The 25,868-nt window shown below is 34.6% G+C and overlaps 1 protein-coding gene across 29 annotated transcripts in view; it reads left to right on the top strand.

The window, feature by feature from the left end:
- The window catches only part of CAMK2D (calcium/calmodulin dependent protein kinase II delta), a 302,138-nt gene that overhangs the window by 206,612 nt on the left and 69,658 nt on the right, over positions 1 to 25,868 (top strand). For 17 of the 29 annotated variants that reach the window (XM_077882408.1, XM_077882404.1, XM_077882402.1 and 14 more), the window contains 3 exons: positions 4,036 to 4,101; positions 7,152 to 7,224; positions 18,204 to 18,306. Coding sequence is in view for 21 of the 29 variants with exons in the window: in XM_077882430.1 (XP_077738556.1) it covers positions 4,036 to 4,101; positions 7,152 to 7,224; positions 18,204 to 18,306 (242 nt within the window). In the remaining 8 variants the exon portion in view is untranslated. Of the gene's footprint in view, positions 1 to 4,035; positions 4,102 to 7,151; positions 7,225 to 8,171; positions 8,245 to 18,203; positions 18,307 to 25,868 lie in introns of all 29 variants that reach the window. The other 12 variants (XM_077882403.1, XM_077882406.1, XM_077882412.1 and 9 more) reach the window with 1 other exon arrangement.

Raw genomic sequence — 25,868 nt, 5'->3', positions numbered from 1 at the left:
AACCTATAGAGACAGAACAACGCTTGGCCTTAGCACGTGGTGAGGACCCAATGGATATCAGCTGTTATTGTTCAACAATATAGAAGGCAGTGTGCTGGATACCATGAAGGTAACATCACTATCACAGCTTCTGCCTTGGAGGAGATCACCAGAAGACATGTCTGTCATCCAAATGCAGGGCACCTTATGATACGTTTTTTGACAAAAATCTAGCTGTGATGGCTCTTTGCTAATATGACTCCAGGTGCCTCCACTCAGAGCCTTGGATTACAGGATGGATGGCTTCTACTCATTGGGTTTATTCTTCAGCTTTATACTTAGTGTCTGGGAGGAATTACTTCTTTTTCCAGGGGATATTCCTGGCCCTCCCTGTTTTGGTGAGATTACCTCCCCACTGTGAGTTAGCTGGGCCCTCCTTTTGATTCCTGTTTTCCAATTTAGCTACATCCTGAGATTCCTGGATTTCCCCCCACCACTTTGGTCAGTGGTTCTGATCACTATATCATTGCTGGTTTGGGGGTTAATATGGCACCATTTTGATCTTCCAAAGCCCAATTTTGGACTCTATTGTCTGCTTAGCTTCATAGTCAAGGCTATAATCCTCCTGAAATTTTATAAATATTTTATTCAATATGAAACTAGTTTCAACCATTTCGGAATAAATCATAAATATATAGACTAGGAAGAAAAGAACAATTCATTCTTCTAGATAACAGAACGAATCAACATCCCTATAAATAATGATAATGGCAGCAAAAGTATTTATCTTTTTGATATGTAAAGTTTCATCTTTTCATGATTCTAGGATTATCTTATTTTTCCCTGGAAGCCCTAATGTTCTAGAGATTCATAAATGATAATTAATGCTTCAAATATATAACTGATATGCCTCATATCATAGCAGAACTCCAGCATTAATTTATTCACAAAAGCTCTACTTAGTTAATTAGCAGTTTATTCATGAGACGGATTTAATTTGACTTTGTATGAAATTTTATATAACACACTAAAATTTTTAAAAAATATTTAATAACTACTGCTTAGTTTTGTGCCCCATTAAACAATGATGTCAGTATGAAAATGTATTCAAGTTAGAAAATTCATTAGTTTATCTTCAAGGCAGCATGTTCTAGTAGCTCCATTTTTTCCTTCCCAGGCATTTATTATACATATAACAGAAAAGATAAAATGGTTTCATTTGCACAAGGATATTTTTAAATAATGAGAAGAATGAATGTTAGAAAATGAGAAAGAGTGCTGTTACAAATACTTAACATTAAACCCTGCACACCTTAAATTTCTTTAACAGCTAGAATAGTTCATTGAAAATTACCAGAATGCTAGGCACCGAGTTTTTAATATTCTTCTTTAAATACAAGCACCTTACAAAATAAAACCTATTGCCATATAGAGCCAAATTTTAATGTTTTCTTTTCCCTTTTTAAGTTTATATGAAGTCCACAGTTGGAGCAAATGGACAGCATGATTTTCTGATTTGATTAATTCACGTAATCATTACTTCAGTACTTCCTAATTGATCAAATACTGTGGGTTAGATGCTATGGTAGCAAAGATCAGTAAATCATGATTCCAGTGATGTAAGACATGACAGTTCACTTGGAATATATAGTATACTTAAGGAGCTACTATAAGCAGCAATTTCATTAATGGCAATAAGCTTTTATTCTCAGCAATAAGCTTTTTAATCAATACTTGTTAAACACTTTACAAACCACACTTGTGTGTAATACAGATTTTTCTGGGTACCTATGAGCAAAAACAAAGATAAATATATATATCATGTTTACCTTAGTTATATTCATTCAAAGGAAGAAACCCCATGAAACTGTTATTACCATTATAGAGATATAATGGGTTTGTTGGAAGTACTTTCTAATATTTAATTATTTTGTATTATAATATATCTAGGGTACCTTATTTGATTGCATTATTATTATAATTCTAACTGGGAAAAAAGCTTGCTGAGCTATTAAATGAAACTACATATACATGTAACCACGATTTTTCAGAACAAGCCCATATGAAGCTTTAAATAATTTTAGGTGCACATTTTATATGTAAAGACTGAAAATAATGACTCCATCATTAAAGGTCTTATAAATACCTAGGATGCTATGAAGAAGAGTCAGAGTTGCATAAACTTTCAGACACATTAAGTTTTTAGTATTGCCTCTTATCCTTTAGGAAAGGAAAATACAAAAGAGACTAATAACTGAACATTTCTGGAACATGTTATCATTTGATGTTTCAGAACTTAATAAAGCAAATGAAAAAAAAATTAAAAAGCTATCTTAAGAGTAATTTTATCTTCCATTCCATAGTGAACATACACCAAGCTTTATACTTTCACCCAGTGCTTTTTCAAATGACTCATGCTTTCTAAACTTCTGGAAGGATTGACAGTGTAATTATTAGAATGGCTACATTGTGTGCTGATTGAGAGCAGGGGCTGTGGAATGGATGGCCCACCTGTACTACTTAAGTCTTTGTAATCTTTGGCAAGTTGCTTCTCTATGCCTCCATTTTTCTCATCAATAAACTGAGCTAGTGTTAAAATTCATCTCATACAATAATTGCAAGGATTTATGAGTTAATATAATGCTTAGCACACTGTGTAGCACATGGTAAGCAAATGTTAACTATTACGAGGTTAAGCTCCAAAGCTGAAATTTCCTTTTAAAATCAAACCATAGCATAATAGAGAAAGAAATGGCTGATAAATACATGAAAAAAAATGGTTCACTTTGCTAATAATCAAAAAATATTAACAGGCAATAACTTTTTTCCAACTTTTTTTAACTGAAAAAACTGTGGGCATCTTCTCAATATTGGGGTACAACTGTTGTGGAAGGTAATGTGCCCTGTCCTCATACGCACAAACATATATTTCTGCTTATTACTTATTTTAAACAGGGAAGATACTTCTAACATGAAATAGTGCCCATGACTTAAAGTGAAATGAAAAACACAATTAACCTAATAATTTGTATATATCGTATGAGTCTACTTTTTGAGACAAAAAATATATGACTTTGTGTTTGCAGGGGGACCAAATATGTTTAAAGATACATAGAAAGTTGAAAGGATATGCATAAAGTTAAAATTATTTTATTCCAGAGAGTGGAATTGCGGTTAACAGATAAGAGCATATTTGGTATACTTCCATATTTTGCTTAAAAGAAATGTTAAATTCACGTATTGAAGGGGATTCCTGAGGCAAAGAATCACTGGTTAGGAAATTCTAGCCCCAAAACCTGGAGAAGAAATGAATCCCAAAGATAATTATATCTACTTATATAGAGAGCTTTGAAAGCCCTGGTTTTAATTTACTTTGTAGAGTAACTAAATCCAGTTGCTGAGTTGTAGGAAAGTCTTCACTTAAGATGGAAGACAGATAAGGCAAGGGATCAATGCTGCCTTCTTAAGGACATTGCCAAAAGCCCCAAGTCTGTGTTCACTGGCAAATACATGATCATAAAAGAAATTGGGGTGTTTTACAAGGAAAATCTAGCTAGCACTCAGCCCAAAAGCTATATATATTTTGGAAGGCCACCTCTAGCCCATAAAGTCATGTTTATTGCAGTTTAAAAAACAGAGAGATACACCCTGAAAATACATACTCCAGGCTTTGATAGTAATCATCTTCTCTTATTGTTCAGAAAATGTTTCTAAACTGTTCCATACACTTCATCAGACCTTAGTTAATATTTGGAGAATTAAAATGAAAAGTTGCATAGAGATTATTTTGTGTAAGAGATACCACTGAATATATTTATGTTATACAGAAAATTGTGTCCTTAGGATCTAGCAATACAAAGACATGTAGAAAAGAGGAAATGTTTAGAGTTAATATAGATTGTTATGAAAACTGTAAGTCCTGTAATGTTTTACAATATTTTGTTTTGGTAGTTTTCAAAGTAATCTGAAAACAAAAATTCTGCATGAACATGTTGCAAATCTATTGATGTATAATTTTTTTCTTGTTTAATGTCAACATATTGATTGTCTTTACAGAGTTACTGGAGGTGAACTCTTTGAAGACATAGTGGCAAGAGAGTATTACAGTGAAGCAGATGCCAGGTAAGTGACTTGCCCAGGGGCAAGATATAAGACTCAACATTCAAATGACACTGTTTAGTATATCTCTTTACAAATGCATCATAAAGCTTAGTATTTATGAGACTCTCATAATACCATCTTGGACGACTTCTCATGATGAGTCCATCTTAGCTATTTCTCTCTCTTACGGATTTCCAGGATAATTGTTTAGGGAAAAAAAAAAAGAAAACCTAGAATCTGGTCTATACTTTGTTATTATCTAACATCTATAGTTAGTTTTTAAAAAAAAATTAAAAAATATGTATTCAACTTGGAATGACTTCTGCTAAAGAAATATACTTTTCTAGCAAAGTTAAGAGATCAAAGATTCAGATCTTCTGGTCTCTAGATCCTAAGCTGCTCCTTATGGTAGCTACTAATAACGCATGGCTATTTTAATTTCAGTTAATTAAAATTAAATAAAAATTTAGTTTCTCAGTTGTGCTAGCTACATTTCGAATACTTACTGGCTATAAGTGACTAGTAACTATCAATTGGACATAGCATTTATAGAACATTTCCATTATCACAGAAAGATTCACTGAACAGCCCACTCTAATCAGAGATCATAAAAAGAAACAGACTACAAAAGCCCCAGTGGTATCCTTAAAGCATTATTAGCTGTTTAACGCTGGAAATTCCAGGATAGCTTTTGGAACCTTCATGTAAAAAATATTGATTCGGATGTATCAGAGCGTTCAAAAGGATTTCTCAATCTTGTTAATTGATATCATCTTTAGAGAAGTTAACAGTGGCTATACATTTTTTCTCATTCGAAACTTCCTAGTCTGCACAAAGGCAACCTTTTTGGAATGAAGCGACATTAGTTTACTTGCCTAGATACTATTTAGATGTATCATGTTAGTTTTCCTTGGCATTTCTTTATACATATTCAGTAGTTGGCACTTGTTTTGAAAGATCTAGCCTTGGGTAATTGACTCATTATTAACAATGTAAATGAGATCTTATGAAAATTCAGTTACTTATTGTCTGCCCCCATTATCTAATGCTCTCAGAGCTTCCTAAAGCTTGCTCATCCCACTGTAGCCTGCACTCAGCAGATAGTCAGCTGATAGCATGTTCCCTCCCCATCCCTTCAAAGTAGCACATGCATACACAGGCTCGCTTGCAAATCTCTAATTAATCTTCTTGGTTTAATGCCAGTTTATGACAGTCTGTGAATCTTATCTGTACATGACTACATTCTAATTTTTTAATGGAATTTTTACTGCCAAAGTCAAATAGAAACTTCCGTGTCATTTATACTCTTATAAGTGAATCATCCTCCAATTCTTATGTTAGGGCCCTGAAAAGGGACTTTAGAGCAGCCTTGCGAGAAGCTATTTGCCCATTTGCCTAGACAGGGTAATAATTTTAATCAGGTAGTTCACTAGTTAGGGAATTACATTTATTTTGCTTTTTAAAGTTATGTTAAGTCATTATGTTTGAAAAGTATTGTTTGAAATTAAAATAGAAACTGTTTTCAATATTGAAGAGCCGTATAGATAACAGAAAGACCCTATAGGTTGGATCATATTATATGCACATTTATTATTGTTTTGGAATTTGGTGTACCAAGTTCTTTTTTAGGGTAGGTCCCATACAAAATCAAGGAGAAGGAACGTTTTTTTCCCCAAAGATGAACTTAAAGAAAAAGGCTTCTTACTAGTCCTCAAGAACTAAAGAATTGAATCCATTCTCACTAGTAAAAAATGATGTTCATTTAATATGAATTATTGTATGCTTTACTATGCATTATTCATTAAGCCTAATGACTTATATCTGTGGTTTGAGAAGAGAAAGTGAAATATTTCTAAAAAGTAGTACAAAGTGAAGAAAAGTCATAGGATTTAAAAAATAATTACCAACATCCAAGTAAGCTATTTGGTCAAAAAGCAACTAATGTTTGGCTCTTTTAGTGGGACTCTTTATAGAGTTAGACCTGGGAAATCATAACCTTGATCATTTTTTACATTCACATTGTAGTAAATCAGATGGTGATTACTTTTTATAATTCAGGAATTTACTGAGTAATATTATTTTGTAATTAAATGGCTGAAAATAGCCTTATTAAAATGTTTGTTAATAAATGTAGCTCAGCACATAACCTGCATTTGAATCACACAGTAAATTTGAACAAAATATGTCAGTGTGGTCTATATTATGTCAGATGACAATGCATGGGAACTTACAGGTGCCAATCAATGATTTATCCCTTCTAATTTAATTAGCAGTCTGTTTGACATCAGTGAGCCTTTTAAGAATAGTATAAATTGTGTTTTTTGACATAATAATAAAAAATTTTCCTTTAGTGAGGTGTATAAAAAAGTATCAACATTACTAGTGTTCAGGGGATTTTAAAATTTGTTTTTTTGTAAGTTCCTAGCCCTTCTCTAGAGTATGCCTATCCTGAAAACGGGTTTATTTTATGTGATGGGTTTACTTGAAATTCTCCCTCTGTATTGGAGACTTGCATTAGTTTTCCTCTTACTATATTATACAAGAAGCACCATTTCTAAGTCAAAATGATAAATGTGTCCCTCCATTTTTTAACCCTTGTTTCACCTGCCACTTCATCTGTGTTTACCCTCTTGTTTCAACACCTATGTTTAATTGTGACCTCAGATTTTAAACAGTTTAGATGTGTATGAGAAATAACCATAAATTTTATATTGGCTGAAGAATTTTCCCAGAACATTATGGGAATATTTATAAATTTTTCTTCTTGAATATGGAAATTTTGGCTTCTGTATACAAGTGATTTAATTTGTATACTTGCAATGGAAAACACAGCTCAAATTGTTTTGTCTGAATATGTCACAAACTGTATGTTGGATGTCATTTTCGTTAGAACCTGAATTAGCTTTATTCAGCATTATTAAATTCCAGTGTAAAGCTAAAAAAATGTTGTGAAAAAATATAATTTTTGTTTGTTTGTTTGTTTCGTTTTAACTTTCATTTTATTTTGTATTCAATGTGATTATGTACCTTTAAAATGTTCTCCCTTCCATTCTGCCCTTGTATCTTTACAGTCATTGTATACAGCAGATTCTAGAAAGTGTAAATCATTGTCACCTAAATGGCATAGTTCACAGGGACCTGAAGGTCAGTATATGGAGTCCATAAATCTGAATCAAAGGAGTTTTGTTTTGTTTTGTTTTGTTTCTGGGGAAAGGGCAGAGGGTGGGTATTTAAAATGGTTCCCTTGCCTTTCCCAATTTTTCCCTAAAATGACTACATGATGAAATGATAATGCATGATGCCTCTTTCAGTTTGCTCATCTACAGGCTAAATATACATCATAGCAAAAAGAGAGGGTCCATATTGAAAACACAACCTATTAAGTTTCCAAGCAATAAACTACCAGAGGCGGTTTGGGGCAGGCTTTCCTGAAATGTCCAGCATTTGCCTGGAGACGAACTTGGCCTGTGATGTATGTCCGCCTGTAGATTTAAACACCACTTCTGTTCTGAGACCATGGGTTGCTGTAGCAAAACAACTGGTTACACATTGCTCCATTTGAGTCTGATGAACCCTCAGGCAAGAGATAATAATTGCCAGCTAAATTAAAGCACAAGAAGTTAATGATTTATCAAAAATTCATTATGTATCCTAATTTAACCTTAATGATGTCTTGACTACTAATGTGACAGCTTTGGAATGATACTAGAAAAATGGGAGGGATTGGGAAAACAGTTTTTTCTATGTGGGGTGAAGGTGGGCCACAACAGCTATAAAAATTTTATTTGCATTCCAGTTCTTTTCCCATAAGAATTTATAACTAGGAAAGGAGCTACTGAATTAAAATATTTTTAAGATGATTTTTTTTCCTAAGATCAAGTGGATCTACATTTTTGCTCACATCTGGCAAGATCCTGATTGCTCTGAGGTAGTAGTCACTCTGCTTGAGCAATATGTTTACATTACTGAAGGTGGTAAAATACAACCCCAGTTGTCTGCTGGTTTTGCACTTTAACCCAGTCTCTCTGAGGGTATACAGACAGTGAGTGTAAGCTTGGAACTAACACACGCCCCCTGGTGTTTGCATGCAGTCATTGCATTCAGCAGATCCTGGAGGCTGTGCTACACTGCCATCAGATGGGCGTAGTCCATCGGGACCTGAAGGTGAGTAATGCCCTTGGAGAAGATAAACCACCACACAATTCCTAATGACTGTTCAGCTGCAATTATGCCTATAAAGGAAAAACTATGAGCCAGAAAGTTGTGTGGACTCATTCCAACATATTACTAAAACACTTTCCTTCACCACAGTCTCTCTTATTTCATCTTTTTCCTCATCCACGCTTGAAACTTACATAAATCCCATTTCATCCAGAGGAATAATGTCCTACCATTAACAATAAAGAGGCTACTTATGTTTCCTTCCTCGTAAGACTATAGCATTTAATGTGACACTGCATAGGACTGATGATCTTTTTCATTCTAAACCTGTTCTGTGGACATTGATCAAACATACTATTTTGGAGTCATATTGTGTATACCTAATATTATGTAAATAGTTGTGAATATTATAAAGAGAATAGTTATTAAATAGGTTTTTAGCATTAAAGAACCTCTGTCTGAAGTCTCTTTCCCTTAACAGTAGTCCTGGGAATTCTGAGGATGTTGAGGCTTCCTGTTCTTTACATTCCTATGTAAAGATACTAGTGCCTTTTAAAACAGAGAGGAAAAAAGTAAAATTTTATCATAAAATAATAATTATGTAACATATATTGACTAATACTTTTAAGACTCCACTCAGTTTCTGATATCACTGCGAATGAGAAGTGTTTAGATCATTTAGAAATTAAATAGTTCAGAAGGAGACTATTCTTTCATTCATTTTCTGGCCCCTTCTCCCAAGACTCTAGTTTCACTTATGGAATTTCAGAGATCTAGTGAAGGCCTAGAAACTTAAATGAAACCACTGAGTGGGCAAAATAGCAAATGTGAGCACTATGTAGTTGTCATTCTTTGTTTCAAGCCTCATCCATATACAAGCATTAGTACAAAGGCAGAAAAATAATTTAGAATGTCTCCAGCTGTATATGTTTAGTGGGAGGACCTGGGGTGGTTTCTCATGTGCGGACTTCTCTAGTTGTGATAAATCTGTAGTTTCCATCATTTAGTATGCTCTAGTAGAATATATCTCTAAGGATCCACAACAAGTTATTTGAAGATGTGATTTATAAGCAAAGCATTGCCTTAGGTTTCTGGAATATTCCTCTGATTTCAGTTTGAGTCTTAGATCTTTAAATGTGAACCATAACCAAAGTTATGGTTAATGGCATTTTCTTTTCTTTTCTTTCCTTCCTTCCTTTCTCCTTTTTTCCTTTTTTTTTTTTTTTTTTTTTGAGAGCCAAGACAGGACTCTACATCTGCTAACACTTTACCAAGTGTACCCATCATGATTAAGGAAAAACAATAGGTTCCTTTGAAAATTCATATCTTTGGCAGGCACCTCAAGAATTCCTTACCAGCCACAGAGAGAGAGAGAGAGAGAGAGAGAGTGAGAGAGAGAGAGAGGGAGAGGGAGAGACCAACCCTTTTTGTTAATTCTTAGAACTCACAGTACTACTTCCCTTTTTAAGTGAAAATACATGGTGGCACCTGGTGGTTCAGTGGTTGAGCATCTGCCTTTGGCTCAGGGCATGATCCTGAGTGCTGAGATCGAGTCTTGCATTGGGCTCCCTGTGAGGAGCTTGCTTCTCCCTCTGCCTGTGTCTCTGCCTCTCTGTGTGTCTCTCATGAATGAATAAATACAATCTTAAAAAAAAAAAGAAAGTAAAAATATATGGGCATATGTATTTATTTATGCTATTTTATTACATATTCTATTTAATAAATTTATCATTGAAATATTTTGCTCCATACTATATAAGCATACTCTAAAACCCAGGGATGAAAAATATGAATTCTCTTACATGATCTTCAAAATATATATTGTGGGGGCATGATGAGTTCAAACTCAACTAAGTTCCTCAAAGACTAGAACTTTAATCAGAGATGGCAGTGGGCCTAGGATATGGGCTGAAAAGAAAACCTATTTTCTGACATATGAGCTAAATTGACGAATTAAAAACTCAGGCAGATGACTTTTAGGGAGGCTTACTACCAAAAGAAATAACCTGCTGCCTCACCCATTAGATTTCTTTCAAGGGATAAAAGTATTTTTGTTCTCTATCCTTATTCTGATTTTAGGAGAGGATGGGGATGAACTTTGGGTAGAGCTTGTTAAGATTTTTATAATTCTCTTGGTTTCTCTCAAATTGCTGACTGGAATAGACTTGAGTCTAGTTTTTGGTGTATGTTTCAGTAGGCCATTTCATAACATACTAAGAGAGTATGTTAGAGATAATTTACACACACCCGGAGGGTGCTAAATCCCTGGCTTTGTGGTATGTTTCTTTATACCCACACATGTACTTTATTTGATAAGTATACTACTTATAATAGCATATTCACCAGTGTATTAAAATGAAAAAGATTGGAAAAATTTCTTATTACCAAGCTTTAAACAAAAATTTGCCCCTATTAAAAAAAAATTTGCCCCTATTATTCTTAGGTCATATATTTAGTTTCATATCTTGATTCATACATTAATTTATATATAATACAAATGTTTGATGCACAGTTTAATTTATGCATATCAGTGAGAAAAACACAGAAAACATTATGTTCTTTATCATTATTAAATGCACCTACAAGCATATGAATGTTGTACAATTTGTAAGCCTCTGCTAGAACAATAGCTGTATAACTATACAATACCTACCTATAATACTGTATTACTTCACAGTCTCTAATATAGGACTTTATACCTAGTAAATACCTGTGACATATACTTTCAATTTAGGAATGCAGGAAGTTCAATCAGAAGCACATTTATTATATAAAAGGCTTTACTGGGACACCTGGGTGGCTCAGCGGTTGAGTGCCTGCCTTCGGCTCAGGGCATGATCCTGGAGTCCAGGGATCAAGTCCCACATCGGGCTCCCTGTATGGAGCCTGCTTCTCCCTCTGCCTGTGTCTCTGCCTCTCTCTCTGTGTCTCTCATGAATAAATAAATAAAATCTTAAAAAAAATAAAAGGCGTTATTAAATAACATAGACTTTTGTTTATGTTAATTAATATTGAATAAAGAGGATAAGTATCACTCTTTGAGACAGTGATAGCTTTAAGATCATTATTTGAGTAACTGCCACTCTGGGGAGCTTATTAGGCAGTAGAATCCACCAGATGGAAAATTATAAGAACCTAGAGACAAGGCTGAGGCATAGCAGACAATTGGAGGATGTCCCAGAAACAAACAATAGGAGAAGGCTCCTGTGGTGGGATATTAGCATTAAGGAAGCACATCAGTCACAACCAGACAGTATGTAGTGGATACACAAACCTTCCGTCTAAGGTGCATCCAGTGTCAGATCCAAGCAGTATTAAGGAGTATCTAGCAGTGGTGACATAATTATAGTACTATAGTTCAGGAATATGACTCTTGTCTTTGGGAGTATTTGGATCAAGACAGGACGTTAGTAATAAAAATGATTATAGCTGCCATTTATCAGGCAGTTACCATGTACCCTGTACTGTGTTATCATATGAATCTTAACAATAGCTTTATGAGGAAGGCACTTTGATCTCTCCCCCTTGTTGCATGAGGAGGGATTTAGCAACCATGGATGAATGAACTTGTTCATGGTCGCTCAGCTAGTAAGTTATGATTTGTGTCCAAGCATTTTGGTTCCAGAGTCTGCACACTTAATTGTTAACCACTTCTCAATTCGTTAATTGGATAAATTGAAAACTTTATAGAGGCCAAAAATTAGGTCAAACAATGAGAAAGTAATTTTGCCAGCAACATTAAGAATTGGGAAATGGTTCTAAGTTTAGTGAGTCAAATGATTAAAATGATCCTGCTTATGGATCTTCCAGAGCTGTACAAAATCTGTATCATTAGGAAAGAGATTAAGTTTAAGTTATACTTAAGATATAATATGGAGTTGAGAGGCAACACATCTGTTATAGATTGGTGTCCAAAGTAAAAATTTCTTATTTAGGAAATCAGTAAAGTGGCATTGGTCACAGCCTTTGGAAAATGAGACATAGAAAAGAACGAAATTCATTTGCCACATTTGATTTAGGCCACATCAAGATAATCAGTCTGGACTGCCTAAAAATAGATTGTTTATAAAGAGTAAATTACTGTAACTCAGTGTTGAGTGTTTGTGAACTAATCATTGAAAATTCAGGTATAAAAAGAAAGGAACAAACATTCTTCAAACATAACTTGAGCACCTACTGAGGCACTGTCAGAGCTGTGACATAAATTACAGAGCAAAAGAAGCATAAACCTTGTGTGGACAAAATCTACAGGCCACTGAATTATAGATCATTTTAAAATATGTATCAATGCAGTTCCTCACAGAAATAAGGAAAGATGTTAGATGAATACTTCATCCAAAAATATATTAGGTGAAAGAGAGATTGCCTTAAAAAGTGACAACTCTTGAGGTCATGGGAAATAGAGGATATCAAATCAGATGTGTTCTTTCATTTAACAGCCTGAAGAATACAATTTGTGTAAATCCAGTAACAGAAGTTAGTCAAAGAAGACAGTTCTGCTTTATCATATAACATATTTCACACAATATAGTAAGATTTCTTCAAGGTTCATCAGAAATGGTTACCAAACTACTTTATGAACAGCATCTAGATGAATAGGAAGCTTCATACATACAATAACCTTTTAGTCACATACCAACACCTGTAAATTGCCTCAGCAGAGAATGCTGCTTTTTTTTTATTCTAACTCTCCTGAAAAACAATTTTATTTAATGGAAAAGTCATTAGATCAATGGATGGTTATGAGAGAGAGAGAGGGAGAGATGAATGGAAGGGAGAGGGCAGCAAGAGGGAAGGAGAATAGATTTTGATGGAGATGATAATTTTGGAGATGGAGGAGTTTAAAGACTATTTTAGAGGAATAAAATTTAAGATCAGAAAAGAAAAATTAATTTTCTAGGGGAATACGACATGCATTCAGTAAATCCTCTTTAGTAGTACATAAATCAAATTGTGAATCTACACTTTGAATAATCATAAAATTGCGATTATTCCACTTCTCTCAGAAGTATACTTAGATAAAAGTTTAAAGAACTATGTATAATGTATGTCTAGGTGTTTTAGACACAAACTATGTAAGTGATAAATTCCATAATTCATTGATCATTATTGTGTTTGTTTATTGAACCTGACTGCTGTGTGTCAGGCCTTAGAGAAACAGTTAGGTAATTGTCAGTCCCACTGTGGTTGTACTCCACTCTGCTGATTTCAGTCTATGTGCTAATAGTGTAGAAGTCAATAAAAAAAATAGTAATGGAGAACAGATGATTCTTAAGAACTTACCCATATATGCATAGTGGTAGAAGTCATTCTTCCCAACCAGACTTACAGCACAGTGCATCAGCTCCCTGTGCTAAGTGCATAAATTCAAGTATTCATTCCATATAAAAATAAAAGCAAAAGTCACTTGTACTGTGTATTCAGAAGAGCTTCTACCATGTGCACGAGGAGCTTGATATTCAAGCTTTTCAATCCATGCAAACTTTGACTTAGATTATTTCTAGGAGCTTCGTTCACACGTTCTTTGGCAAAGGAAAAGTGACTAAAAACACAACAAAGCACAGAATGCTTAACTTTATGTTGAAAAAATTAATACTAGATAATTTCAACTCTTAAAAAGTAATATCCAGAGAAACTTAAGAATTAATTAATAGGGGATCCCTGGGTGGCGCAGCAGTTTGGCGCCTGCCTTTGGCCCAGGGCGCGATCCTGGAGACCCGGGATCGAGTCCCACGTCGGGCTCCCAGTGCATGGAGCCTGCTTCTCCCTCTGCCTGTGTCTCTGCCTCTCTCTCTCTCACTGTGTGCCTATCATAAATTTTTTAAAAAATTAATTAATAGGAATAAAATTAATAACTAGCTATTTTATGATATTCAAGAAGAAAAACTATAAAGTAAAACACATTTCACTACACATAAAAATTTGTAATGTTTGAGTTTTGTTGGCTAGATGATCACATATGTACATGGATAAATCTGTGATATGACGAATGCTGAAGATGATCATCACCTTTGCCAAATCAGTTACTTAATAAAGATCACACTAAGAATTCTCATGTGTTTGGGAGACTTTTGAGAAGATTGAAACTATGGCTCGTGTTTCATAAGTTTCCCTTCTTGTTTGATTTGGATATGGGTAATAAATACTTTTAAGTATTTCATATTCTTTTGCAACCATCTACTGAGTGAACTATCTTTGAAAATGACCCATTTTTATGCCATTGGATGAGTTTCCTCAGTATTACATCTTTAAAAGAAGAAATCAAGAAATCTGGCTTCAAAATCCTCCATCTTTTTTGGATCTCCCTACTTCATTTGGAGATTGAGGGGTTTGAGTTATTTTATCTCCCAAGTCAGTTCCAGTCCCTAAAAGTGACCCAGCAAGTTTCCTAGGTACTTTGAGATATTTGAACAGATTCCAGAAAATCTCAAATCACAATGAAAGATGTTGCCATTGCATCCATATGGAAGTACAGAACAAAACTTGCCAACAGTTGCTGCTCATTACAGCTGATATGCTATAAATGGTTGTTGACACTAAGACCAGATGTCATGGAAAATCCTGCATCATTAGAAAGCAATTGGGTGGGGAAGGAACCTGTGTGTGAGAATGTCAGTAGAATCTATTTAAAAGCCAACCTAAAAAGTGATTCATTATAGGAATTTAGAGATAATCTCAATACATAAAGATTAGCATAATAGACTGAGTTAAATTTAAGAATATAGACATCCCTCAAGTTATGAACATTCATTGTGAATATTCTGTATCGTGCACATAGACATGGCCAGCTGCACTGGAGTGTAATAATCACTAATGTGTATATTGTTCCATACAGAGTACAGAGCTCTTATGATAAAATCCAGTGAGATTTTATACTTTTATGTATACTGTGATGAAATACATGTTTGTTTGAGAGATGAAGGAACTAATTCGCTCCAAGAGTCTATGAGTTACCCATAGTCAATAACAGTTAATAACAGTCAGTCCCAGGACATAAACCTATCTCTCCATCTTTTTCCTAGAGCATTGTGTTGCCAATTTCTCTCATGTTCAGCTGTACACTGGAAGAGCATTGTTTCTGATTTTACCTTTCTCATTTGCTTTAGAAAATAAAAATACTTGAATAGTAGCAGATAATAGCGGTGATCCTTTTTAAGGAAGCAGCCACTAATTAGCTGAAAGATTCTACTATTTCAGCTTTTGTTAAATACAGTCACAAATTATCTTCTTTTCTATAGGTGTTCAAAATTTGAACTAACCTACATGCCAATGAGCTTTCATAGTGCAACACAAATTTAAGTTGGATACTATATAAGTGGTAAAATATAATAGGATAATTCAAATTTTGAATATATTCCAAAGGGTCGTATATAAATCAAAATTGTGTGCTATTTCTAATGTTTCCTTGCAGCTGGCCATTAGAAACAATCTTGTGATGAAACATTTTATAAAGCAAATAATCCTTTAATAAAGTCAGTAAACATCTTAATTTTTCAGTTTACATTCCATAATTCTATATTTTAGGTTTGCTTAAAAATATGTAAAAACATGAAGCCATTTTAGTGCTGTTAATTTTTAAATCTACACAATAACCTTGAAAGAACCCTGCCTTTTCCTGTACATAACTGCAGCTGAACAGTCTTCATGGGTATAAGGTAAAACACTGATCCAGAGGGATTATTTCCCTGGATGACTCACAAGGCCCCATAGAGAGGTCTTCTAGGTCATCTCTAGGTATGAATATTTGTCCAAGTCATTCAGAGGCCATGCATGATAAAACTCTAAGGTGTTACATTTCTTCTGAATTGGCAGATACTTGGTGTGTAAGGGCATAATGCACACAGCACTGTGCAGAAACTTATTTGATCTAGTGATAAGAATAAAAACACATTAAATATTTTAAAAGTTTATTCACTGTTGGCACTGGCATTTGCTCAAGAACCTTCAGTACCACTTGATTTAAAAGACCTAAAATGATTGACTTCTAAAGGGATTGGAACTCTTTCCTTGAATGAATCTGTGGTTGACAAAATAGGACAGATGTGTGTTAGCAGAGATCTCAGATATCTCAGTGCTTTTGAATGTGAAGGTTACAAAGAATTAAACTATTGCTTACAGTTCGAGTGGTTTTTTTCCAAGTCATTTATTTCATAAATTAATAGCTTCAAATCACTTTGTGATTAAATTAGAAAATGCATGAATGTAGTAGGCTACAAATTTTAGTTGTGAGGATAAAATGTCAAGTATTAGTAACATAATATGGTTAGGTACTGTATTACATTAATAGATAACTAGAGTTCCAAGTAATTTTGAATGTTAAGTTTTTACTAAAAGTTATTTCAGCATGGAGATCTTTCATATTCTTGAGACATCTTCATCCCAGTGTCCAAATTATCATGTACTTAGTGTTGAGATAATTTAAAAACCCTATCAGCCCTAAGAAATTACAAAGTTTTCCTTACAGTTACCAATTGTCATAATAGTGATGAATCTGATGGCAGTGAACAGCAATAGCCTGAAGAAGTATGGTACTTGATTAAAACTTACTTGCCTATACTCTTATTTCTTATAGACTTAACCTAATTTTTTCAAGTTCTGGTTATGAGTCTTTGCTAATTTGCATGGCTGGCTTAATTAATAAATTAGATATTGGTTTAGGCTGTGTTTATGCAAGGTCAAAACAACCAACTGAATTGCTTAATTCAGTAAGAAAAAAAGTAGCTATTTCATGCCAAAAAATATTGAATTAGTTTGCCAACACATAAGCAGAACCAATTTGAATGACCTGAATATTTAAATTTCCAGACAATTGTTTTGGCACTTGTAGATTCCATTATTTCCCAACTTTTTTCAGTCTGAGGCACACCTCTAAATTTGCTGGGGTTTACCCAGTGGAAGAAGATGTTGAACTACTCTCCCACATATGAATGTACCAATCCAGCTATATACCAGATACCAGATACCTGGGGATGGTAGACTTCACTGTATGTATTACTCAGCCTCCTCTTTCTGATGGTCTTCTCCCTTAATTAAGGCTAAAATTCACAGAGGTGGATCAGGGAAATTCAAGACTTTGCTCTGGTGCCTATTTTCAAAGTTCCAGTGTGTCTCGATGGCCTGGTTGGGAAACAGTGATATAAACACAGCCTTATTCCAAGACTGAATTGTCAGTCCTTGAATAATGATAAATAACCAAGAAAATAAAAATGTATCTTTCTTATAGTATTCCAAGATATGAGAACAAATGTATAAGGAATGCTTTGAATCACACTTTGTAGGCATATAAATTATGTTTTTAAAAACTGGCTTATAAGGAAAAAAGCTAACTATAACATTTGGCAAATAGTAGTACAGTCTTACTGCCTTTAAGAATAAACAGATTCTTAAAGACAGCAATTATTACATAATTCAGAATAAGACTCCAAAATTTGTACAGAAATTGTTTGGAAACATTGAGAAATCAAAATCACTACATTTGGGTCCAAACTCTTGAAGTCAACTAGGATTTAATTTGCACAGTTTCATTTGCCAAATGTCTGTAGATTGGTCCAACTCTTGTTATCATTTTGCCAAGTTTCCTTCTGCTGAAAATGTCTGTGCTCTATTAGGCTTCTAAGTCAATGTCCATGGCCAAGTCTGGACCTCACCAGCCCTTGGAAGCATGTGAGCAGGTCAAGACAGGTGCTTCCGTTCATTTGATCTCTCCCCAAGTGTATTCTTTCTTCTTCCCAGTATCTCTCCAATACTTTTATGCATCTGTCTGAAGCCTGTACACATGATAATTTGTAATCATTTTTCTAACCATATTTTCCCTGGGATTTAGGAATGACAGTCTCCAGGAGAGAGGACAGTGCATGACTCCCCCCCCCACCCCGCCCCAATCTTACAAAATGTTGTTAGTTTTGAGTAGTCTCTTAAAATAGGTTCTCACTTCAGTCTCTATTTTTTCTTTCTAAATAAAGCCTGAGAATTTGCTTTTAGCTAGCAAATCCAAGGGAGCAGCTGTGAAACTGGCAGACTTTGGCTTAGCCATAGAAGTTCAAGGAGACCAGCAGGCGTGGTTTGGTGAGTAGGGCCTCTCTCTATTTCATGCTGTTCATTCTCTTCTGCCTGATCATAACCCACTTCCCAGCCAAAATAAGACAGAAATGTTCCTTCTAACAACAACCTGACTAAACTGAAGATATTAGACCTTTATAGGCACTTAATTTTACTGACATTAAAAGGTATATATTATCTAGAAATAATTTAAGAGAAAATATTAATACAAGAGTAGTAATATGTAGACTTTTCCTTAAAAAACTGAGTGAGAAAATAGTTCTTACACTAAGAATTAATAGGGAGGTTTGCAATGTTAGAAGGTCACTTTTTATTTGGGAGAAAAGTGATTGTTTACATAGAACCTTACCGGATGCCAAAAACTGCTGTGTAAATAGTAGATACTCAGGAAATATAATATTTCCACATATTTTGTGGTTAACAAATTAAAGTTTTAAAAATATAATAGTGTTTATATGTGTGTGTTCATCTTAATTATCTTCTATTTCTTCAAACTGCTGGTTTCTGCTCTAAAATTCTGATAATTTTGAAATTTCTGTATGATGAAATTTCTGTTTCTTTACAATGAAGGAAAAAATTAACTCTAAGTTTAAATTAGAGCATTTCTAACCAGGCTTGTGTATTGTCTCAGTATTTATCCTGTTAGGTTATCTTATTCACTGGTTTTGTGTGTGTGTTTGCCTCTGTTTTTGCCATTTCCCAGTACTGACCCATTTTTCTTCGTGTAATCTCCCAAAATATAACCTCTCCTCAAGCCTCGATCTTACTTCTTTTTTGACTTTCAGTGTATTGAGGTTAGATCGTTTTTTAAATGCTCTTTGTTTCTGATTGCTTTTCCTGTGAACAACAACTGCAAATAGAAAAAGCACCCAAAATATAATTACTCATTTCATTTTATATGCAAAGACTTTCTTTGTTTGCCTAAATTTAAGGTGTGCACAGAGTCCCCAGGGTTCACCATTGTCTCTAATCTGTCCCAGCTAGTAAATGAGCCTGGATGATGTGACAGCCTTCTCCCATCTTGTCTATAGGCAGCTTAATTTAGGACCTCATTTTCTGCTTCCTGTCCTATCTCAGTAGTATCTTACTGTTGGCCTTGTCCATGATTCCTCCTAAGCTTAATACCACTGCTTACATTAAGTCTCTCTTTACCCACCAAATGAATTAAGTATCTCCAAACTTGGCATTTGGTTTGTCATATTTTGACATATGAGTAAGCTTGTTCATATTAATTGCAAACTGAAAGAAGTTAGGGCTTAGAATAAGTACTGTAAATTGGAGGTTCAGAGGCATCTTTGTATCCTGGGTAAGAGCACGGTTGACAGAGATAAAGAGTATATGGTGACTTGAAGTTGGAGTCCCCCAGTAAGTAACAGGCTATCACAGAGATGGGCAGAGTAATTAAAGGGGGTGCTTATATTAAGCAGGAGGTCTGCCCCTCAAGATGCTGACAATGACTATTTACTGTGCAATGTGGGAGCATCTTAACAGAGGCACATGTGAAGGTGCTCTGGAACACAAGAGAAGAAGTATGAAATTCTGCCTCTGGGGAAAGTTTTGGTGATTGGGATAGTGCTTGTTTCCCTAATGGGTAAATGAGAGTTTGTTCACTAACATGTAAGGAGATGAAGGCCAGACAGAAGGATCAGCACATGCAAAATCTCAGAGGCGTGAAACGTGTTTCTATTTAAGGAATAACAAGAAGTTTGATATAGCTAAAGTATAAAGTATACTGGGATAAATGGTAGATAATTAGGTGGGAAAGGATTTTGTGTGCTTTGGAAGGATTTGGCTTTTATCCTAGAAGTTTCAAGAATCCTGTGAAAAATTTTAAGTAGGGAAGGACATAATTAGGTTTGTTATATAATGATTTTGTGGGTAACAATGTGGAGAGTGTGTTAAGGATACTTACTCTCAAGGCAGGGAACCAGTTAGGCTAATACAGTAGTTCAAATTATGCATGATGACAGCTTGAGCCAAGGAGTACAAGAGCAAGCAAATTCCAGATAACTTGCAGAACAGACAGTGACTCTGAGCTCTAAGGAGGTCTGTGTAGAAGAAATCAAAGACCCAGAGGTTGAACTCTAGTCACATCTAGTCTCATCTGCTTCACAAAATTCAGGGTATGAAGCAGGACACTAAAACAGGGATTTAGGCTAGGGATATAATTGCCAGAACTGGGTGTAAGGTGATGATAAGATGTTAGGAACAAGACAAGCTTTGCAGCTAATGCTGCAAATTAACATCGGCAACTTGGCTTCATACTTAGAAGACTGATATAATTGAGCACCTTAAATCTCCCCTGTTTTTGAGCTCTGTGTTTTATCTCCTGTTTTAGATCACAAGCTGTTTGAGGGCAGGATTGTGTGTAGTAGAAAAAAAATTCTGCTTTTTGAATTAGAATACCCAAGCTCATATCCTGGGTCTGATTCTTAATAGATATATAGTATTGGGCAAGTCACTTTAACTCTGTGAGTACATGTCCTCTTTGTAAGCAGTGATAATAAACACTTCTTCGCAAGACCATTATGAATCCATAGGTATTCCCTGGGCTACGAAAGATGTTGAATACGTTTTCAAAACCATCTTGGCATGAAGCACAATGTCACAGTTCTTTGCCTGTTCAGTGAAACTTGTTGAGCAAATCAATCAGTAAAAAACCCAATATCAAATTAGCAAAAGCAATAGCATTTATTTTTTTAATTTATTTTTATTTTTTATTTTTTTAGCAATAGCATTTAAATAAAAGTGTACACACATTTCACATTGCGATCATTTATTTCTAAAAGTGATTTGATTCCAGAGAAAGAATGACAGATTAGAATAAAATCCCCATTTCTTTTTCAGTGTGATATTATAACCCTTATGTTCTTACTAAGATCCCTATTAGAATAATGATTTTTAGGAGGTGCATTAGAAGTCCTAAGAAAATTCATCATTTCAAAAAATGTAGAAAAATCACTTTATAAGCTTAAGAGAATGCACAAGTTTTTCTTTTTCTTTTCTTCTTTAGCTTGTTTTCAGCTTATTCTATGCAAGTGAATCCTCATGGTAACCCACCTGAGGAAAAGGAGGCATGTGGTAAACTATATATCTTCTGGGTGTACTACCAGATATATCACAGATTTTAAAGTAAATGCCTGTTTTAGTATGAATGACTTGGTTTGATTTTTATTCAGTATTATCTACCATAATAGTGTCATGTATTTGACTGATTATTTTTTAATTTAAATTAAAGTAGTGGGGATCCCTGGGTGGCTCAGCGGTTTGGCGCCTGTCTTTGGCCCAGGGCATGATCCTGGAGTCCTGGGATCGAGTCCCACATCGGGCTCCCTGCATGGAGCCTGCTTCTCCCTCTGCTTGTGTCTCTGCCTCTCTCTCTCTGTGTCTCTCATGAATAAATAATAAATCTTCAAAATATTAAAGTTAGTTAACATATAGTATATTATTAGTTTCAGGGGTAGAGTTAAGTGATTCATCAATTGCATGTAACACTCAGTGCTCAATTACATCAAGTGCTCTCCTTAAGGCCCATTCCCCTTGACTGATTAATTTTATCTTTTAAAATGTATTATCAGTGATAGGGAGGGGAACCTTTTTATTTTTAATAAAATAAGTTATTTTAATTTTAAGACAAGAGCAGAACTCTTTTTTCATTTTGTGTAATGCCAGAATTTCAGGCTTTTGCTCAATTTTATTATAATAAATATAAGAAGTCTACTACAGATAAGAAAAATAAAACTACACAAAGCTTATAGAAGCTGTTTATTGTGTTTTTTAATTCTCATTTGTAAGTCTTAATGTTTCTTTTTCTCATGATAATTTTGTCTGTCTTCCTAGCCCTGTTCTATTTGATTACTAGCCAAAAAGCTAGAAGTAACACCCTGTATCATTACACTTGTTTTAAGATGGCTAGAAAATTTACCAAAGAGAAACATCCAAATATAGCCCATTTCTCCTGTGGGATTAGAAGTGCTATTTGCAGTATATTTCTAGTTCCTTTTTGCTGCTAAGAAAAAAGAATAACCATCTTGCTTCATAGAAAAATTGTTTTGCTTGATTAATACTATGTCTCTTTAAAAATAATGAGGGTTTTATGATTTCACTATTGGGTATTTACCCCAAAGATGCAGAGGTAGTGAAATGATGGGACACCTGCACCTCAGTGTTCACAGCAGCAATGCCCACAATAGCCAAACTGTGGAAGGAGCCATGATGTCCTTTGACAGATGAATGGATAAAGAAGGTGTGATATACACACACACGCTCACACACACACACACACACACACACACACTCTCACAGAATATTACTCAGCCATCAGAAAGAATGAATACCTACCATTTACTTCGACATGGATGAAACTGGAGGGTATTATGCTGAGTGAAATAAGTCAGAGAAAGACAATTATCATATAGTTTCACTCATATGTGGAATATAAGAAATAGTGAAAGGGTCCATAAGGGAAGGGGGGAAGCTGAGTGGGGAAAAATTAAAGAGAAAGACAAACCATAAGAGACTCCTAACTCTGGAAAACAAACAAAGAGTTTCAGAAGGGGAGGTGGATGGGGGGTTGGGGTAACTGGGTGATGGGCATTAAGGAGGGCACATGATGAGATGAGCACTGAGTGTTATATGTTGACAAATTGAATTTAAATAAAATATAAAAAAATATTGGTGTTTTTAAAATGCAATGAATACCCATTATAATTATTTGGATTCCCAACAGTAAGTAATTATGTTTTGATTTTGGTCTGTTCTGATATTCCTTTTGGTTTTTCGGATTAAGAAGCACATACTACCTCTAGAGAAGGCAAGCTCTCATAATTTCCCAGCTAATAGCATATATCATGATAAATGAGATTCTTATGAGTAATCTCCTGCTAAAAAAGGCTTTTCCTGTCTTACCCTAAGTATTTTGGTATTCATGAGAACACATTGCACAGTACACAGTTCTTTTATGTTTATATATTTAAAATATGCTTCAATAGTCTTAGGACTAAGGACCCCACTGATGCTCAAATGATAATTATATTAAATAAGAATGAACATGATGGTGTTTTCTTAACATTTTAGTCTCCAGAAAAGGTTTGTAATAATTTACATTTAAAATTATCTTTTCATTTCTTAGTCACTTAATGAATTCTTCTTTATCTTTATACCTAGATGAAGTATCATTAACATTTCCTCCTCTAGGAAATATATTCTTCTAAGAAATTTAATACCTATATTAAAGTTTACTAATTCTAGGTAGGAGGTTATAGATTGTATATAAAAGGGTGGTAGAAATTCAGAGTGAGGAAGGACCACTGAGAATTGTAGTTAGCTAAGGAGATCTCTAAGATGGAAATAATTTAGAGTCCACTCTCTGTTAAAGAAAAGGTAAAAGTAGAAATTGAGGTTTTAAGGAACAGAAAAAATAACATCAATGGCAAGAATGAGAAATTTGTTTCAAGAGACCTTAAAAAGATTAATAAGGTCAAATGCTCAAGAGTAGAAAGAAATCATGTTGGTTGAATGAAGGGAAACCAGGTAATACAGGGTCTTAAAATGTAGGCTAGGAACTTGGTCTTTAATCTGGAGTTTCGCATTGGTTTCTCATTGGGTTCCTTTGTGTCTCATCTTGGGAGGAGTTGGAAAGGGATCATTGGAATAAGAGCAGATGAGGCATACCCAGTAGCTCTTTAGGACTCTTATGCCCATCCCTGCCTTGGAATTAGCTGACTCCACATCACTCCTTGATGTAATCTTCAAACTTTGGTAATGGAACCACCGTGATTACTCAGGAATTCTTTCACCTCACACCTGTGAGGCAAATGCTCCTTTTAAGTAAAGTTTAAGAATAGAGGTGGATCCACTATGGTCCATGTGAAGCTTAAACTACTTTACAGGCGTCTTTTTTTGGAATCCCTTCTCATTGTCCACTCCATCTTCCTCCACAAGAAAGGAAAGGAAAAGTAATAAAGGGGTAGAAGGGATAAAATCCACAATCCTTTGCCTCGTTTTCTAAGGTAATTTTGTTCAGAGGAATAACCATGCTACTTTCTCTCTCTCTCTCTCTCTCTCTGCACACACAGACACACACAAACACACACACACTTGTTTTTATACCTTTTTGCACATTGTTTGTACTTAATAAATTTGAAAATAGGAAGAAAAGGCTCCTTTCTTGAGCCCTTTCAATCCTAGTAAATATATGATGAGCTTCTCCAGTGATTTGTGGTCAGAGGAATTCCTGATTACGTATCCCTTTAAAGAAATGGTTCCAATTTTGGGGGTATCTTTAAATAAAACTTGCAAATAGTTATTTTGGATCTTTTTAAAAGTAGCTATTTTTATTTGAAAGCTATTATTTTTAGAAATAAGAAAAATGTCACTCTAGGTCCTAACTCTAAATTGATTATTATTTAAGCATACTTTATCAGAAAGTATGCTTTACATTGATTTATACAATAGTGAAACTTTTGTTCCACTTTTATTTTACCATTTTCTTTTTCTTACCACATCTCTCTCTTAAAATTCTAGTTGATACTTGTTCAATAGTGATTCATACAGATGTTCCTGAGTCTTCTCTTTAGTTGACAGTTTTAAGTACGCACTGACTATTTATTAGAACACAGTGATCTCTTTGATATATTTAGGGTTTATTTCTTCTCCTGGTGAATTCAAATACTCAGCCCCATTACCACCCCATAGACTACCTCACTTTGAAAAATATTTACTTAGGATCTAGTTTTTTTGTCCTTTTGTTTTATAGGTGTGTCTCAAAATTATATCGGTATCATGTTAACTATCATTTCTTACGAAGTTCTAACCCTATCTTCAAATTTCTCCCTATTTCTTTTCAGATATAGGAAAGGAAAGACTTTTTCTTTCCCCTCTTAGGTCTGTGGCTCGGGCCTGTGAGTTGAACTGACAAAAGACTGATGAACAGGAGAAAAGCATACAGTGCTTTTGATGTTAATATTTTAACTCTTACATACACACAGGGGCCTTTCTAGAAAATTAATGAAGACCTAAAGAAAGGCCAGCCTTAGAAGCTCTTGTCCCGTTTTAACAAAGAGTGATAAAATGTGGCGATTTGACAAGACAAAGAGAAAAGGAGTTAGGGCTGGGGGTATTAAATTGTGGGGAAATAACAAGGAAACCTATAAGGACACTAATGGAAGATCAAGGTTATTTTAGTAAGGTTGGTTTGTATAGATCCATCTTGGCACCAACTCCTGTGCCAGGAATTTTCCCTTCTTCCTGGTACAGGGAGGGCACCTTTTCACAAGAATTTATGCCCTACTTTTAGGTAAAAAGGAGAAGATTAAAGAGCCTGTCATACATCTGCTGATTCTCAGTTGCCTTCAGCTAAAAATAATCACTATGCCACAGTGACATATTTTGGGGTGGTATGTTCTGATCCCCTTCAAAGGTTTATTTTCAAATCTTGCATAAGTAAGTGAGAATAAGAACTAACCAAGTAGACTTAAGTAAAAATTCTGACTGTATGGTACAATAGAATAACATTCATATCTGGGAAAAAAATGCATTTTTTTTCTAATTAGCTACAAAGCAGGTTA

The sequence above is a fragment of the Canis aureus genome, chromosome 33 (assembly GCF_053574225.1).
Source record: "Canis aureus isolate CA01 chromosome 33, VMU_Caureus_v.1.0, whole genome shotgun sequence".
Taxonomy (NCBI): domain Eukaryota; kingdom Metazoa; phylum Chordata; class Mammalia; order Carnivora; family Canidae; genus Canis; species Canis aureus.
The sequence above is the reverse complement of the archived record's forward strand: the minus strand, read 5'-3'. Positions and strand labels throughout refer to the sequence as shown.